The sequence below is a fragment of the Hemiscyllium ocellatum genome, chromosome 2 (assembly GCF_020745735.1).
Source record: "Hemiscyllium ocellatum isolate sHemOce1 chromosome 2, sHemOce1.pat.X.cur, whole genome shotgun sequence".
Lineage (NCBI taxonomy): Eukaryota > Metazoa > Chordata > Chondrichthyes > Orectolobiformes > Hemiscylliidae > Hemiscyllium > Hemiscyllium ocellatum.
Window position 1 is genome coordinate 22,323,246 of NC_083402.1, and position 17,800 is coordinate 22,341,045.

General features: G+C 42.9%; 1 protein-coding gene across 1 annotated transcript in view; it reads right to left on the minus strand.

Annotated features, from left to right (window-relative positions):
- LOC132821334 (N(4)-(Beta-N-acetylglucosaminyl)-L-asparaginase-like) overlaps positions 1-9,049 on the minus strand; it is a 38,410-nt gene extending 29,361 nt beyond the window's left edge. Inside the window, exons 1-6 of the mRNA XM_060833921.1 lie at positions 8,932-9,049; positions 3,242-3,395; positions 1,651-1,763; positions 454-566; positions 227-344; positions 14-89 (exon numbers count right to left, since the gene is read on the minus strand). Coding sequence (XP_060689904.1) covers positions 14-89; positions 227-344; positions 454-566; positions 1,651-1,763; positions 3,242-3,395; positions 8,932-9,049 — 692 coding nt within the window. The remainder of the gene's footprint in view (positions 1-13; positions 90-226; positions 345-453; positions 567-1,650; positions 1,764-3,241; positions 3,396-8,931) is intronic.
- Positions 9,050-17,800: the final 8,751 nt, after the last annotated feature.

Genomic DNA, 17,800 nt, shown 5'->3' on the forward strand with positions numbered 1-17,800 from the left:
TAAAAATACATACCCTGGGATTTTATGTGATAGGCCATTAGTAGACGTCCCAGCAGCTATACTTCCAGTCTTGTCAATCACAACCATTCCTAATTTCAAAAATCAACAATCAACTAAGATCAACCATGAATCCTCAACTCCTGAGAGTTGCACAAAGTACTTTCATCTTAAATATCTCCAAAACATTCCAATATATATATAAAACTTATCAAAATAAAAGACTTACCAATGGTGTCATGGTTATGAACATTGCCAAGCTGTGCTGGTATTCTGTTCTGTTTGGACAGTGGCCTGTTCATTGGTTTGTATGGCCCACAGGAAGTTTCTGCATTTGGTACAACATTCTGTAAAAATCAAAATGTCTTTCCATAGAATTAGATGACATCGTAAACTTCTCCTTTCATACCTTATAAGCATCTAAAATATTTGCCCTTCATTTGAAGTCAGACTCACTTTCCAGAAATTAGGTTGGCATCTTTGGTTCAGCCAGTCTGCATGCATGGACAGAGATTTGTTTGTTGTTAAATCTTCACTTGGGAAACCCATATTCTGAGCAAATTCTGAAGCTGTTGAAAAAAATATTGTTTTTTATCATGAACCGTTTAGCTATCCAAGTGCATGAAACAATAAAAGCTAAATACATTCTATATTACTATTGTTATAATCTTCTAATTCACTGCCTTTTAGACACTTAATATAAAGTGGAGGAAGTTATGCTCTACAAAGCCCTGGTCAGATAAGGAGATGCAGAAGCAGTATTCCTTAGGGAGGTTAATTGGCTTCAGAGGAGGGACAGCACAACTATTTAACCGAATGATGGCTGGACTCCAAATTCTACACTGATAAATTACACAAATGAGATTTCCCTGAAATGTAGAAATTCACAAAGTGATCTGTTTGAAGTTTGTGATATAAAGGAGAATGGATGGGGTAGATAGGAGAGAAAATGTAGTTGTACTAGTTGGGAGTTCCAGGATGAGGGGGCTCAAAATTGGAACTGGGGCTTTCGGGGGTGAAGTTAGGAAACACCTCTACACACAAACAACGTTGGTAGTTTAGAATTCTTTATCCCTACAATTTGGGTCCAGGACTACCACTGACTCTGAGGTAAAGTTACACAGGGACACTAGTTTACTGAGACATTTTCAACCAAGGACTCCATAGAATTAAGCAAAAGCAAAACTGAAAAAACAAAATCTCATCTATGGGTATTTCTCACAAGCTGAAAGTAAAATCACATTCCTGAATTTCTAAACTGGAGCTTGTTTATCTTCTTTGGTTGATATAATCCCATAAATTCTACGGGTGGGCCTCAAAAACTGTTTCAGAAGGAATCACAATGATAGAAATGAAAGTTAATTAACCTCAGATACACTGAAAATACAAAAAGGTTCCGAATTCAAAAACTAAAACCCAAATGTACAGAAAAAAATTAAATCTATATGAAGTGCACAGTCTGTATCACCCACCAGTTAGTTTTTCCGATCTAATATTTATCCTCGAGTGTCTCAAAATAGCCAGCAACTTTCTTTTGTGGACCTTACTGTGCATGTTTCTCAAATTATCAATGAAATTTGCAAGGTCAAGAAAGGTATCTGGAATAAACAGCTACGATTTTTTTCCCCTCAAACAACAAGGACTGAGATTTACCTGATTCTCCCACCAACAGTGAATGACTGGTCTGTTCCATCACTGCTCGAGCAACACGAATCGCACTTTTAATTCTTTGAAGCTGCCCAACTCCTCCAGCCTCCATTGTATCACTGAAGAAGTTTTAAAATAATGGGCAGTGATCAATATCAGTTGTTGAGAACATGCATGATTTTCACTCTCCTACATTCTCGCACTGGCTTTGATCTCAAGTACTGTACGTTGTGATCAAAGTTACGAAAGAATAATTCAAAATCAGCCCGCAATGTGAAACCTAGTGAACAAATCACCTAAACAGAGGGCTAACTGCCCAACTCTCTTTCTCAGGTATGTCCATGTCTTGAAAAGGTAGCCCACAGAGCCCAGTGTTACACTCAAGACTTTTTCTGTCTGATGGGCACCACGGGGACTGGAATGCATGTGCAGACTCCAAAACTCTCATTTTGTTTTGAATCAGTAAATACCATTTATAACTTTCTTCAGTTACAGTGCCCCTTTAAGGGCATTAATTTTGGTTTATTTGTTCATAGCATTTCAAAACAAAAGAGAAACTGTCACACTATTCTAAAGGGTCCTGTGGCTGTGGCAGTGTCCCTATCTCGAGACTAGAAGGTTCAAGTTCATGTAGCACCTCAGGCTGTGACAGTGTCATATCACATTCAAATAGTTTTTTTTTGAAAAGAGAAAAGTCACCTAATCAGAAACTGAACTGGAGAAGCCAAACACTCAATACTGTAACTACTAGAACAGATAAAAGACAGCGTATAGACTCCCCAAAGCCTGTCAACTGTCTGTAAGGTAATAGTCTGGAATATGGTGGAATTACCCCCCTTTGCCTGGATGAGTGTAGCTCCAATAACACTCGAGCAGGTAGACAGAACAGGTAATTTGATTGGCACCCCATTTTCCATCTTAAACATTCACTCCCTTCATCACTGGTGTACTGTAACTTCAGTGTGTACCAGCTACAAGAATCACTGAAGAATCTCAGCAAAGTTCCTTTGACAGAATCTTCCAAACCTTGATCTTAAAACCTCTTAAGCCTGACAGATAAAGGAACCAGGCACACACAAGTTCCCAGATCATGTGACATCTGGATTTCGAATTCTATCACCATACCTTCATTGTCACTGGGTAGTGATTCACAACAACGTTCAAAAACAAGCAGAGATTGGCAATGACTTGTCAATGATGCTCATATTCTGTGAATACATAACGATGAAACAAAAAGTGCCCATTATTGGCCCAACAGAGAAGCCTTGTTTGAGCCTCCCATGTAGACAGTAGATAGCATAGTCCTGCTAAGCGTATATACAATGTAGTCACTTGTTCTGCAAGTAGAAGATGATGGCCCAAAGTACTATTGTGGCCTTGAATCACAGACCAGGACTACAGCATATCAACCAACCCACTAAGATCTTCAGGAGATCTCCAAGAAATTAGAGGTCACATGTTAGCTTTCTCACATCGTAGGACATTGTACATAGAGGCTGGCGTGATAAAAAGATCACTGCACATTTGATTTGAAAAGCAGCTTTGTTAAGTAGATATATTTCCCTAGTATGCAATAATAGTCAGGAATATGACCTACCCATTCATAATCATGGCATCTAATGTTGTCTCCCCATGCTCATCCGGGTTTCCTCCGTAACCCACAGTACCTCGACACTGGTCGATCTCACATCGACTGCAACCTTCCTCTACTGCATCCAATGCAGACCCTCCAGACTGAAGTGTGTTCCATGCTAAATCAAATAAAAACAGACATAAAAGTCTGGGCCTTGTGGATACGGCAGAGGAATGGAACGGAATTAATTGCTCTGGGTATAGCCATCATGGACAAATCTGATGCATTTTGGAAGATCAAATTCAGGTGTGAATGATACAATAAATGGCAGACTCTTTAGGAGCATCGACATACAGAGGGATCTGGGCATACAGGTCTACAAAGTGGCATCACAGGTGGATAAGGTGGTCAACAAGGCAGAGAAGAAGGCATACAGCATACTTACCTTCATCAGCCAGGGAAGCGAAGATAAATCTTTGCAAGTTATGATAGAGTTGTATGAAAATTAAGTTGAACACATTTGGAATACAGTGTACAATTCTGGTTTGATTCTACCAGAAGGACGTGGATGCTTTGGAGAGGGTGCAGAGGTTTACTTTATGCTGCCTGGTCTGGAAGGTTTTAGGTATGAAGAGTGGTTGGATAAAGTCAGATTATTTTGTCCGATAGAAGACGGCAGAGCGTTCAATAGAAGATGGCAGAGAGACTTCGCCGAGGAGCGTGCACAAACCCGTGGGTGGACTGCATTACCAAAAAGGAAGCAGAAATTGGTCTTTTGGGAGCATTGCTCCCACTCCATTGTTCGGTCAAACATGGTCATCAGGTGTGAGGACTCTCTCCAAAATGGTGCAGTTTCAGTCACCTGAACCATCTTCTATTTCATCTGGAAGTCTAAGATAGACTGGGTCTGCAGGGACTCCAAGTACAAACTCTGGATAAAGGGGGAAAAAGAACATATCCAATGTTGCTTGCATTCTGATGGCCATCTTTGTGTGTGGCTGCATCAAGTTGTGTGTAGACTCTCGATATACAAATATTAACTGTCACTCTGTACTGAAGTTCTACCTGTCCCCACGTGTTGCAAAGGATGGGACTGGCCTCGCTGCCATGCAATGTTCCAAGTAGTTGGACTCTTCCATATCGTCTGTCCTTTGTGGAGAAATTTGCATAGAAAACCACCTTTGACCACAAGTCCATCCGGAACTGATTAGCTCGTGGTGTCCTTGAGACACTCAGGGAAAAGAAGAGGGTGAATTCTGTTGTGTGTTTCCATGAGCAGACTGTCAAATTCATTTGGCAGAATGCTTCATCACCAGAAACAAGCACCAGGCCATCGTTTGGATGGTGGTGAGAAGGGCACTACCTGTGAGGTCCTTCATGAACACCATGTCAATCTATGCCACCGCACTCTGCCCCTTGAAACCGGGGTTGGGGGGGGGAGGGGGGTGGTGCTGGTTGCAGCTGGCACACATTACCTTCTAGAATGTGCATTTGCAAAGAAAGGCTGAGGGAAGATGCAGTGTTTTTCATTAAGATTCATCCTGAGCAGCTCTGCAGCTCTGGGACTGCATGCTCTATGGTCTGTTTCCTGGGTCGCACACCGACACAAATAATTGATTACACCTGGAGGACCATCAGCTTCGTGAAAGATGGTCTTTGTTCTTCCCGAACTTTGTTCATCTTCCAGGAGTTGTCCTCGACTGAGTCTTGCAGATTGGCACATTCCAAGGTCCAGGACGATGTGCTGAGGATCAAACTAAAACTTGGGGCAGCTGCTGCTAAGGTGTAGTGGGGAAAGACCACCATCTGGGGTCTTCCGGCTGAAGGTAAATGGGGGTCCATTCAGTTATCAGACCCTCCTAGTGCCTCAAATATATGGAAATATTAATATTGTATGTATAAGAGAGGTCTTTTGTATTTTTGGATAGAGTCAAAGTCCAATCATTTGTTTATTTACTTTATGTACAACTGTACAGAACCAAACCATATTTGTGACAATGTATATATATATAAAAATAGATTCTTTTATGAATAAAGCATATTTTTCAAATTAAAAAACTTCTGGGAGAAGTCGGCTCACTCACCATGACTGATCAGCGGAGTGAGGAAAAACACTCACATGCCATTCCCCCCCCCCCCCCCCCCTCCCAGTGATAAGCAGGAGGAAGGACAGTAGAGAGACTTCACTGAGGAGCATTCTGGGAGAGGTCGACCCACTCGCCATGAGGTGAGGAGCCGTTATCAGGCAAGTCCCCATTTAACATTTGGGAATTGCTTAAAGACCTGTTGATGAGAGTTCAGCATGTTCCAATAAGGAGGAAGGACAGGGGTGGCAAAGTAAGGGACCGTTGGATAATGTGGGACATTATGAATTTAGCCAGAAGGAGAAAAGAAGCATATTGCAAGGTTTAAGCAGCTAAAATCGACTGGGCCCATCAGGAATAAAATGAAAGCAGGAAAGAACTCAAGCAGGGAATTTGGAGAGCAAGAAGGGGTTATGAAATGACCTTGGCAAGTAGGATTAAAAAGAATCCCAAGGCATTCTATACATACATTAAACAAAGGAGGATAACTAGGGAGAAGATGGGATCACTCAAGGATAAAGAACTTATGCTTGGAGGCAGAGGATTTGGTTGAAATCTTAAAAGAGTATTTTGAGTCGATATTCACTCAGGAGAAGGAAATGGAGGATAGTGAGATTTGTGTGGAGCGTTCTAATATGCTACAGTACTTTGAGATCAAGAAAGAAGTGGTGTTGGGAGTCTTGAAGAGCATTAAGGTGGATAAGTCCTCAGGGCCCAATGGTATCTGCCCCAGGTTATTTGAGAGGCAGGGGAGGAGAATGCTGGGGCCTTGACCAAGATCTTTGTATCTTCATCACCGATAGCTAATGTTGTTCCCCTATTCAAGAAGGGAAATAGAGATAATCCAGGAAACTAAAGACAGATGAGTCTCACATTGGTGGTTGGAAAGCTATTGCATAGAATTCTTAGGGATAGGATTTATGCACATTCGGAAAAAGCATGGCCTAATTAGGGACAGTCAGCATGGCTTTGTGCAGGACAGGTCATGTGTACTAACTTGATTGAATTTTTTTGGGGAGGTCACAAAGGTAATCAATGTAGGTGGAGCAGTGAATGTTGTCTGCATGGATTTTAGGAAGGATTTCAACAAGGTCCCTCATGGTAGGCTGGTCCAGAAGATTAAAATGCACAGGATTCATGGGACTTTCCCACATTTATTTAGAATTGGCTTACCCATAGAAGGCAAAGGATAGTGGTGAAAGAGTATCTTTCAGGCTGCAAGTCTGTGACTAGTGGTGCTCCTCACAGATCTGCTGTTTGTGATATATGTAAATGACTTTGACGGAAGTGTAGATGGGTGGGTGTTGGAGCTGCCCCTATTTTTAAGAGACACAAATGGCCTAAATTTTAAAAAAGCCTGCTTCAAGTAAAAACAATAATGCCTTTGAAAAGGGAGTTATTCCGAGACATAGCATCAAACACGAAAGACATAGGTTCAAGGCAGAATGTTTAAAGAAATGAGCAAGACAAGTACCTTTTTACACAGACGTGCCTGGAACACAATGCCAAGAGAGGGAATAAAAGCAGATACAATAGCAACATTTCAGAAGCTTTGCTGTCAGACACATGAACAGGCAGGGAACAGAGGGAGGTAAAAACAATGACTGCAGATGCTGGAAACCAGATTCTGGATCAGTGGTGCTGGAAGAGCACAGCAGTTCAGGCATAGTGCCTGAACTGCTGTGCTCTTCCAGCACCACTGATCTGGGAACAGAGGGACACAGACCATGTGCAGGCAGGTGGAATTTGTTTAGAATGATATTAAGGTTGGCACAGACCTGGTGGGCTGAAGGGCCTATTCTTGTGCTGTACTATTCTATGTTCTAAGTCGAGAGTCTGGCGTTGGAAAAGCACACCAAGCCAGACATCATCCAAGGAGCAGGAAAATCAACATTTCAGGCAGAAGTCTTTCATCAGGAATGTTCTAACGTTGAAAAGCCTCTCTGTTTTAATGCTGCAGAGACAGTATCCCAGAGCACCAATTCAGGTCTACCTCAGTATCCAGCAGGCCTAAGGCTGTGCCCTCGACTTTCCATGGTCAGCTCTCACCAATTCATCTGCCTAATTCCCATGCCCCCACCTCAGCTGGCGAACGGAATTCGATAAGCCATCAATTCTAGTGGGCATTAAAAAAACTTCCATGGGACAATTTTGAAGAACAGGAGAATTGCTGAATCTCTGCCATTATTTATTCCTCAGTTTCACTTCTAGCTGGTTATCTGGACATGGTTGTACCCAGTTGTACGATCTTTCTGTGCACAGTTTGACTGTTGTGTTACAGCTCTGACTGAAGATGTCTTTCATGGATGGAAAGCATGGCCTAGATGGCTCGTTTCTACACACTTTTCTTACCTCTTGATAGGTATGAGCATAGATGACAAACTATTATCAAAACCACCTCTGGAATATTTCACGACTCTGTCCTGCCCCAACTTATCCCTTGCTGAAACCCTCTCATCAATGCCCATGTTATCTCTAGACTTGGCTTTCCAACATACTCCTAGTTGGGACTCCCACATTCTAACTTCTCTCAACCGGAGATCTCCAAAACTCTGCCCCTGACCTATTCTGCTCCAGGATGGGTTTCCCTGTCACCCCCATGCTCCCATATTCTCCATGGTTTTTGCCCCTTCCTGATGTTGTAATGTCCTCTAACTCCCCTCTTTAACTCTGAGCTCTTGAGCTCCACAACCACTTGATGAAGGAGCAGCTAGTGCTTCCAATTAAACCTGTTGGACTATAACCTGGTGTAGTGTGATTTTTAACTTTGTACACCCCAGTCCAATACCAGCATCTCCAAATCACATCCACAACAAGCTTTCTTGGACTCTCCATGTGGACACACTGGTTACAAAGGCCCAACAACGTCTCTTCTTCCTCAGGCAGCTGAGAAAATTTGGCATGACGGCGAATACCCTTGCCAACTTTTATAGGTGTGCCATCGAGAGCATTCTGTCTGGATGTATCCCTACCTGGTGTGGCAACTGTATCATTCAAGATCAGAGACGGTTACAGAGAGTGGTAAACTGAGCCCGGACAATCACAAAGGCCGACATCCCGTCTATAGAATCCAGCCTGCTGTCAAGGAAAAGCTGCCAGCATTCTCAAAGATCCATCCCACCCTGGCAATGTGTTTCTACAACCTCTACCATCAGGGAGAAGGTACAGAAGCCTGAACACACGCACCAGCTGGTTTCAAAGCAGTTTCTACCCTCCTGTTGTTAGAGTACTGAACGGAATCACAAATTTTTAACATTTGCCTGTACCTGTGTTTTTTGTTTTTGCTGCTATTTACCTAATATTTCTTTATCTATGCTACTTAACTCTGTGATCTGCCTGTATTGGTCGCAAGACAAAGCTTTTCACTGCGCCTCGGTACACTTGACAATAAATTAAATTCCATTCAATTAAACTCTATCTGCCACTCCTCAGCCCTTTCACAGTGGAAGTGAGTGACAGTATAAGATCACGTTTCCCTAGGCACATTTCCCCTAATCTGCCACCAGTATATGCATTGAATTAATATTCTTAAAATCAGCAAATAGTGCAGAAGCTTGCAATAGCCCTCACTTTACACATACATAAGCAAGTCTAGAAGCGGGGGTGACAGCAGTGCCCGCTTGCCCTTACCTGTCTGCACAGCACCGTGGTAAGGCCAGGTAGTAACGGCCAGGGGGAGCTGAGAGGCCGCAAGGAAGCAGGAAGCGCTGAGCGCGAGGATTAGTGGAACGTAGCCCGGGGATCCCATAGTAACGTGGTGTGCTCCCATTCACAGAAAACCCCACTCAGCCCAGGTCACCCACATACAGCGGCTGCAACAATAAACCAGGCTATTTGGACACCCGCTCACTCACTGTTCCGCCCCTCATCGATCCTTGTCTGAAAGCACCGCCCCTTCCCTTATTTGTCATTCTTTCTCATTTAAAGAAGAAGATGAAAAATATTTTTATGACCAATATGACATTTATCCACTTGAATTCTCGATTTTAATGCAATTACATGCGCCCCAGTTCATCTCTTTTTGCTATTGGAATAGGCAATAAAAATAAGCAAAATTTGCTGTAATATCTTCAGGTGTACAAGACAAATAGTGATTTGCGGCAGACGGATTTTAATATCATGAAATGGCAGAGGGAATCATTCTCTACAATAGTGTAAAAATCTCAATTAGATTTGTTAGTATCAGTTACTGACTATTAAAAAAATCAGCTTCACAAAAATAAATCAATTTATTTGATCTTGTTCTGACAATTATAATCAGTTTTAAGTTTGGAGTTGAAATAAACGATCGTTTGTGATCATATTGAATAACAAGTGACTTGAGAGGACATATGATCTAATGCTTTATTGATTATGATATAGTTATGTTACAAGGGTTGAGCTTGCACTGCCATGTCAAAAAATAAGCCAACCTACTTAAGTGGTAAATGGAATCTGCTTGTTTGAAGCTTGACAATAAACAATGGTTGGTAGTCCCAATGAAGGACTTTTGCCCAAAACGTCGATTTTACTGCTCCTCGGATGCTGCCTGAACTGCTGTGCTCTTCCAGCACCACTAATCCAGAAAATTGGTAGTAGTCTACGAGTTAAACAGAAAATTAACATTTATAGCAATTTCAAAAATGAATCTTTGAGGGAAGGTTACCATCCAGCTACAGTTCAGCAGCATCCATATAACCATCCCAGTGCTTGCTATTTGCAAGCAGAGATTCAACAGGCTCATGTGCACTTGCTCCAGAGGTACGTCATAAAAATACAAAAAATAGTTGTCGGGAATGCCTTTCAACTGCAATAATTCATCCATCTGTATCTAAAATGCAATGTGCAAATAAGTCGCACATTAAATTGTGGGCAGCACGGTGGCACAGTGGTTAGCACTGCTGTCTCACAGCACCTGAGACCCGGGTTCAATTCCCGACTCAAGCGACTGACTGTGTGGAGTTTGCACATTCTCCCCGTGTCTGCATGGATTTCCTCCGGGTGCTCCGGTTTCCTCCCACAGTCCAAAGATGTGCGGGTCAGGTGAATTGGCCATGCTAAATTGCCCGTAGTGTTAGGTAAGGGGTAAATGTAGGGGTATGGGTGGGTTGCGCTTTGGCGGGTTGGTGTGGATTTGTTGGGCCGAAGGGCCTGTTTCCACACTGTAAGTAATCTAATCTAAATACATCATTATGCTCTCTCCTTCTACTAGTTTGCATATATATCCCACAGTCCAGCTCATTAAGCAGCTAATTATTAATATTAGGGTGATTATTATGGGAGGTACCTTTATTTTTAAATGTTTCACAGTTTTGACACTGTTCCTCCAGAACACTTGTGAGTTGTTGCTTTACACCGGGTTAAAAGGATGGTGCACCCAGTATGGCTTAACTGATGAAAGGTTTTTTTAACTGGGGCTAGTCTTGTGTCTTAGTTTAGTGCAGTCAGGGAGCAGTAGGTCAGTCCCACTCAGTCCCATTGCCCCTAACCTTATTCTATTTAATCCTGCATTTCCCATGATTAATCCACTTATTATGTAGCTACCAGGCACATTTTATAAACTAAGGTAATCTACGAAAAGGAAAGTCCAAGTACCAAGCCATTTGAACTCTCCGGTCCACTCCCTATCAATTGGGATGTGCTGGAAAAGTCTGAGTTGTTAATCATTAAGAAATTATGTATTTACTTTGTTACATAGTTATTTCAGTGATTTCAAATGTTAGAAATAGGGGCAGGAGGGGGCCATTCAGCCCATCAAGCATGTTGAACCTCAACACTATCCTGTGTCCCTCAATGCTATTTGTCTCTAGAAATTAATGTCTTGAACATGTCTAACGATCTTATGATCACAAGATGATCACAAAATGATCACAATTTTAGACTCAATCATCCTTTTAACAGTGGGAATTTTAATTTTGCTTATAATTGACACTTTGTCAAACAACGTTTAAAACTCTATATAGGCAATGTCAACTTTGTTGCTTTAAAAGAACTCCAGTTGTTCAAAGAGAAATTGCTTTCAACAAAGCTCCACTAATACTGGTACACATTAGTTTTCTAAATGCTCATTAATTTTATCCTGGAATATTATCTCTCAATGTTTTCCCAAAGATCAGCTAACCAGCTTGCTTTGTAAGGTTTATCCCTCTCACCCTTTATACATAAAGAAAAGACAGACTTATAATTTGAATATTCTGGCACTAAGGTAAAATTTCCGTTGAATTATCAGATCACAGGGCTAATGTCTCAATAGAGAGAGACATCTTAGATGAGGCAAGAGATTAAGAAGGACAATTCTTCATAGTAACCTTTGCTAGTGCAGGAGTTGAACTCATGTTCTTGGTGTGGCTCTGTATCACAAACCAGCCATCCAAGAAACTGAGCTAGTTCCTCTTGCATGCTCACTCCCTTTATAAGCTCGCTACACCTTTCATATTCAAGTTATGATTTGGAGATGCCGGCGTTGGACTGGGGTGTACAAAGTTAAAAATCACACAACACCAGGTTATAGTCCAACAGGTTTAATTGGAAGCACTAGCTTTCGGAGCAATGCTCCTTCATCAGATGGTAGTGGAGGGCTCAATCCTAACACACGGAATTTATAGCAAAAATTTACAGTGTGATGTAACTGAAATTATACATTGAAAAATTGATTGTCTGTTAAGCCTTCCATCTGTTAGAATATAGTGATAGTTTCACTTCTTTCATGTGTAAATCACAAACCTTGTTTTTTAAAATATGCGTTCTCGGGTTAGCTGTAAACAATGGTGATAGCTAGAGAATATGTTGAAGGTGTTGACCCCCTGTGTATTGTCCCCTGACGCACTCTCTTAAATTTCTAATTGATGCAGTGGCCAAATTAATGAGTCATGGGGTTATCCGTCTGATTATAAGAGAGGATTTTAATTGCCTAATAGATCCAGACATTGACAGGGTGCCAAAAGGCCCTGGCAGGTACGCCCGCACAGTCTAAACAGTTGGTGGACATGCGCAATGAATTGGGACTAGTGGATGTGTGGAGGTACCTCCACCCTAATGGAAGAGATTTCACATTCTATTCCAACCCACACAAATGCTATACGCGAATTGACATGTTGTTTATGCCAACTGACGGTCTGGACAGAACATTGGCAAAGGGCCTGTTTCCACACTGTAGGGAATCTAATCTAAAAACCACCAGGTCTTATGGGGTGGTGTAGGCTGGTGATGGAGCATCTCCCCCAAGACTACATTACAAATATGGTGCACCACAAAACAGAACAGTTTTACAAGACGTGGCAACCCTTTTTAAATTATATTGACGTTGACTGAACAGCAATATTAATTAGGACCATGGTATAGCCGTGGGAATCAGTATGGGTGCCTGTTGGGCACCAGGAGGAGGAGACTGGGGGAAAAAGAATACAGGCACTGTAGATGGTGCTCCCAGGGATGGGAGCCTCAATGGAGGTGTGATGAGTGAGATAGAATAAAGTAGTGAGATATTATTTAATTTAAGTTATTTGAATTTAGTTTAAGTTAAGATTTATTTAGTATGTTTGTAGTTTAGTTTAAGTTAAGTAGACAACTTAACTTAATGTTTGTTCTGGTAGAATAGTTGATTACTTATTAACAATCGTACTGTGTTACAGCTTTTTTAGATTAGATTAGATTACTTACAGTGTGGAAATAGGACCTTCGGCCCAACAAGTCCACACCAACCCGCCGAAGCACAACCCACCCAGATCCATTCCCTACATTTACCCCTGCACCTAACACTATGGGCAATTTAGCATGGCCAATTCACCTGACCCGCACATCTTTGGACTGTGGGAGGAAACCGGAGCACCCAGAGGAAACCCACACAGACATGTACAGACTCCACACAGTCGCCTGAGGCAGGAATTGAACCTGGGTCTCTGGTTCTGTGAGGCAGCTGTGCTAACCACTGTGCCACCCTGCCACCCACACTCTTGTTTTTTTCTGTTTTGATGGGTTTTTTTTGTATATAAATGTTTTGTAAAAGCTTAAAAAGGTTTTCAATAAAAAATATTTATTAAAAAATAATAAAGAGATAACTTTAGAATAGGCCATTAGAGGACATCATGTGAACAAAATGAGGAGTTTTTTTACAAGGTAGTAGAAAATGTAGATATGGGTAATGCAGTTGGTGTATTCTATGTTGACTTGAAAAAAGAGTTTGATAAAAAGTGAAGGAAAGTTGAGCACAACCTTGTGAGGATTGTTAGAACTCACGGGATGGGGAATGAATATAAAATTGGCTGAGTGTAGGAACAGATAGGATCCTGACAGTGTGTGAGCGGGTCATTTGAGTCCACACCAACCCTCTGAAGAGCATCCCACCCAGACCCAACCCCCCTACTCTATACTTTTGTATTTCCCTAGCCTGCATATCTCCTGGACATTATGTGCAATGTAGCATGACCAATCCATCTAACCTGTTCATCTTTGGACGAAGCAAAGAAATCAGAGCACCCAGAGGAAATCCATTCAGACACAGGGAGAATGTGCAAATTCTATACAGACACACCCAAGTGTGGGATAGAATCCAGGTCCCTGGTGCTGTGGGGTAGCAGTGCTAACCACTGAGCTACCATGCCACCCCAGGAACTTTTATTGGTTATTTTTCATTTTAGATGATCTTCTCTTGTTGGATTTCCATGCTAAGACCCACATCCTTTTTGATATATCAGTGACCTAGACTTGTGCGCAGGACATCAATTTAAAATTTATGGTTGATATAAAATTTAGAATTATTGTGAACTGTGAGGAGGATAGTGTAAATCTGCAAAAGGACAGAAAAAAGAAAATGGACAGACACCCAGAAGAAAACAATGCAGAGAAACAGGAAGTGAAACAGTTTGGTAAGAAGGAAGGGAGAAGCAATATAAATCAATGGATGCAATTCAAAAGGTTGTGCAGAATAAAGAGATGCCTGTATATATCATTGAAAGTGGCAGTGCAGGTCAGAAAGAGTGAATCTAAAACACGTGGGTTTACAAGTAGGGATAGAACTACAAAAACAAGAAAAAGGTACAATAATTGTTCAAATACTGTGTCAGCCTCAAGTGGAAAACTGATTCATGAGAATGACTCCAGGAATGATGAACATCCAATACGTAGGTAGATTGGAGAAGGAAATGGCTCTGAGCTGAGCCCAGTCTCCTCTCCTCTCTCTCTCTGCTGCTTGACCAGCTTCCAGAGTTCCTGTTTTTGTTTTGCATTTATTGTAGCACCTTCCCATACAACAGGTTAAAGGACTGATTTTAAAATTCTTTATCTCCTATTAATTGCAAACATTTTTCAATTGTAAGGTCTGAGATTACACTGCGGGGAAGAAATAACAGTTTTTCAAAAAAGAAAATCACCCTGATGCATTAGGACTGAGGTCTGGAACAGATAGGACTTGAACCCAAGAGCCCTGAAGCAACGAATGAATTGTGAGAAAGAGAGAGCAACTTAATTAGAGCTTAATAACTGAAAACAGATGATGCACCATAAGTAAAATGGGAAGTTAGCATAGTACCATTTCTGAACACGTTACAGCTACAAAACAACTATGTTTAAATGTTACAACTTCTACCAAGTCAATATCCAGCTCAGCAACATTTCCTTGCAATCATCCCAGTGTTTTCATAGGATATGTGAGTTGCCATGGGCACCTGCATGGGCCCCAGCTATGCCTGCCTCTTCGTAGGACATGTGGAACAGTCCATCTTCCGCAACTACACTGACACTACCCCCCACCTTTTCCTCCGCTACATCGATGATTGTATCGGCGCTGCCTCGTGCTCCCACGAGGAGGTTGAACAGTTCATCCACTTTACCAACACCTTCCACCCTGACCTCAAATTCACCTGGACTGTCTCAGACTCCTCCCTCCCCTTCCTAGACCTTTCCATTTCTATCTCGGGTGACCGAATCAACACGGACATCTATTATAAACCGACTGACTCCCACAGTTACCTAGACTACACCTCCTCCCACCCTGCCCTCTGTAAAAACGCCATCCCATATTCCCAATTCCTTCGTCTCCGCCGCATCTGCTCCCAGAAGGACCAGTTCCAATACAGTACAGCCCAGATGGCCTCCTTCTTCAAGGACCGCAGATTCCCCCCAGACGTGACCAACGATGCCCTCCACCGCATCTCCTCCACTTCCCGCTCCTCCGCCCTTGAGCCCCGCCCCTCCAACTGCCGCCAGGACAGAACCCCACTGGTTCTCACCTACCACCCCACCAACCTCCATATACAGCGTATCATCCGCCATCATTTCCGCCACCACCAAACGGACCCCACCATCAGGGATATATTTCCCTCCCCTCCCCTATCAGCGTTCCGAAAAGACCACTCCCTCCGTGACTCCCTCGTCAGGTCCACACACCCCACCAACCCAACCTCCACTCCCGGCACATTCCCCTGCAACAGCAAGAAATGCAAAACTTGCACCCACACCTCCTCCCTTACTTCTTTCCAAGGCCCCAAGGGATCCTTCCATATCTGCCACAAATTCACCTTCACCTCCACACACATCATCTATTGCATCCACCGCACCCGATGTGGTCATTTCTATATTGGGGAGATGGGCCGCCTACTTGCGGAACGTTTCAGAGAACACCTCTGGGACACCCGGACCAACCAACCCAACCACTCTGTGGCTCAACACTTTAACTCCCCCTTCCACTCCACCAAGGACATGCAGATCCTTGGACTCCTCCATTGCCAGACCATAACAACACGACGGTTGGAGGAAGAGCGCCTCATCTTTCGCCTGGGAACTCTCCAACCACAAGAGATGAACCTAGATTTCTCCAGTTTCCTCATTTTCCCTCCCCCCACCTTGTCTCAGTCGAATCCCTCAAATTCAGCACCGCCTTCCTAACCTGCAATCTTCTTCCTGACCTCTCCGTCCCCACCCCACTTCGGCCTATCACCCTCACCTTGACCTCCTTCCACCTATCACATCTCCATCGCCCCTCCCCCAAGTCCCTCCTCCCTACCTTTTATCTTAGCCTGATGGACACACTTTTCTCATTCCTGAAGAAGGGCTTATGCCCGAAACGTCGAATTTCCTGTTCCTTGGATGCTGCCTGACCTGCTGCGCTTTTCCAGCACACATTTTCAGCAGCAATCATCCCAGTGTTGGTTACTTAAATAGAGCTTGTTAGCTTGATGATAACTTTGGGGTTCTTGTGGTGCACTGATACCTTTGGGCCTTGCACAGGGTGCTGTTAAATTGTAATTAACTCATCTCCAACAAGTGTTGGTGTCCAGATACAGAGCAAGAGTGATCTAAGTGAAATCGGGAAAGATGTTCGACTGTCTGAACAGAGAACTAAATGCACAAAGAAGACTAAGATAGTAAAAGTTACATACTTTGACTTGTGTGCATCAATGGACCTTCTGTATGACCAGTATATTCAATTCCAAATATGCCTATTCTTTCTACCCTCACAGAGGTCTTTTTTTTTGTCTTCTATCAGAAGGAAGTTCTATGCACCACATCAGCAGCTTGAACCCCATTTTTAATCCTGAACCTTGTTTTAAAGATTTCTATTACCCAATTTACCTAAAGTGCTGTTCTTTCACTTCTGGCTTCCTATCTTCTTGTTGATGTGAGATTCCTGTCAGAATCATGGAAAGGATAGGCGGGGACCCAGAAAGAGATCTGGAAGTGGTGGCCAACAAAGAGGTTAACTCTCAGAGATCTTTCCAATTGAGAATGGTGGAGTTCTCCAGGTCCAACAGTCAATCTGACTGCCAGAGGCTGTGGGCACCCATCAACTCCAGCAGGAAGTGTGGGGGCTGTCAAGAAAATGAAAGAATGAGACAATGACTAAGGGTGAACTTTCCAATGTTTCACAAAACTTGGTCACAGCCACAGGTCATTAGCCTGAAGAGAGAACCGCTCCACAGAAAAGCCTGTGACTGCGGCTGGCAACTGTAGTCACAGGGTACAGGCATCAGTGAGCCACACACATTGCCATGACACCACTTTCATCCGTTAAATTGTCTATGGCCTCAACAGGGAGCCTCCAATGCTGTCTGGAAAATTCCACACATTAACAGGACCCACAGTAGGTATTTTAATTGGTAAAACTGGCTACCCACAGAAGGAACATGCTGGTAGATGACCATACCAGCTGATATTACAGAATGTTTGACATTTCGGGCATAAGAAGGGCTTATGCCCGAAACGTCGAAATTCCTGTTCCTTGGATTCTGCCTGACCTGCTGCGCTTTTCCAGCAACACATTTCCAGCTCTGATCTCCAGCATCGGCAGACCTCACTTTCTCCTCGAAGATATTACAGAATGCCCTGTCCACCCAACTCTATAATCAGTCCCTTTCATGGAATGTAAGTCTAGTTTACAGTACAGCTTTGTAAAAATTCTTTCACGAGGTGTGGCTATGGGAGCTAACATTTATTGCCTGTCCCAAAGTGCCCTTCGAAAGTGGTTAGCCACCTTCTTGAAACACTGGAGTCCACATGAGTGGGTACACACATCGTGCTGTGGGCT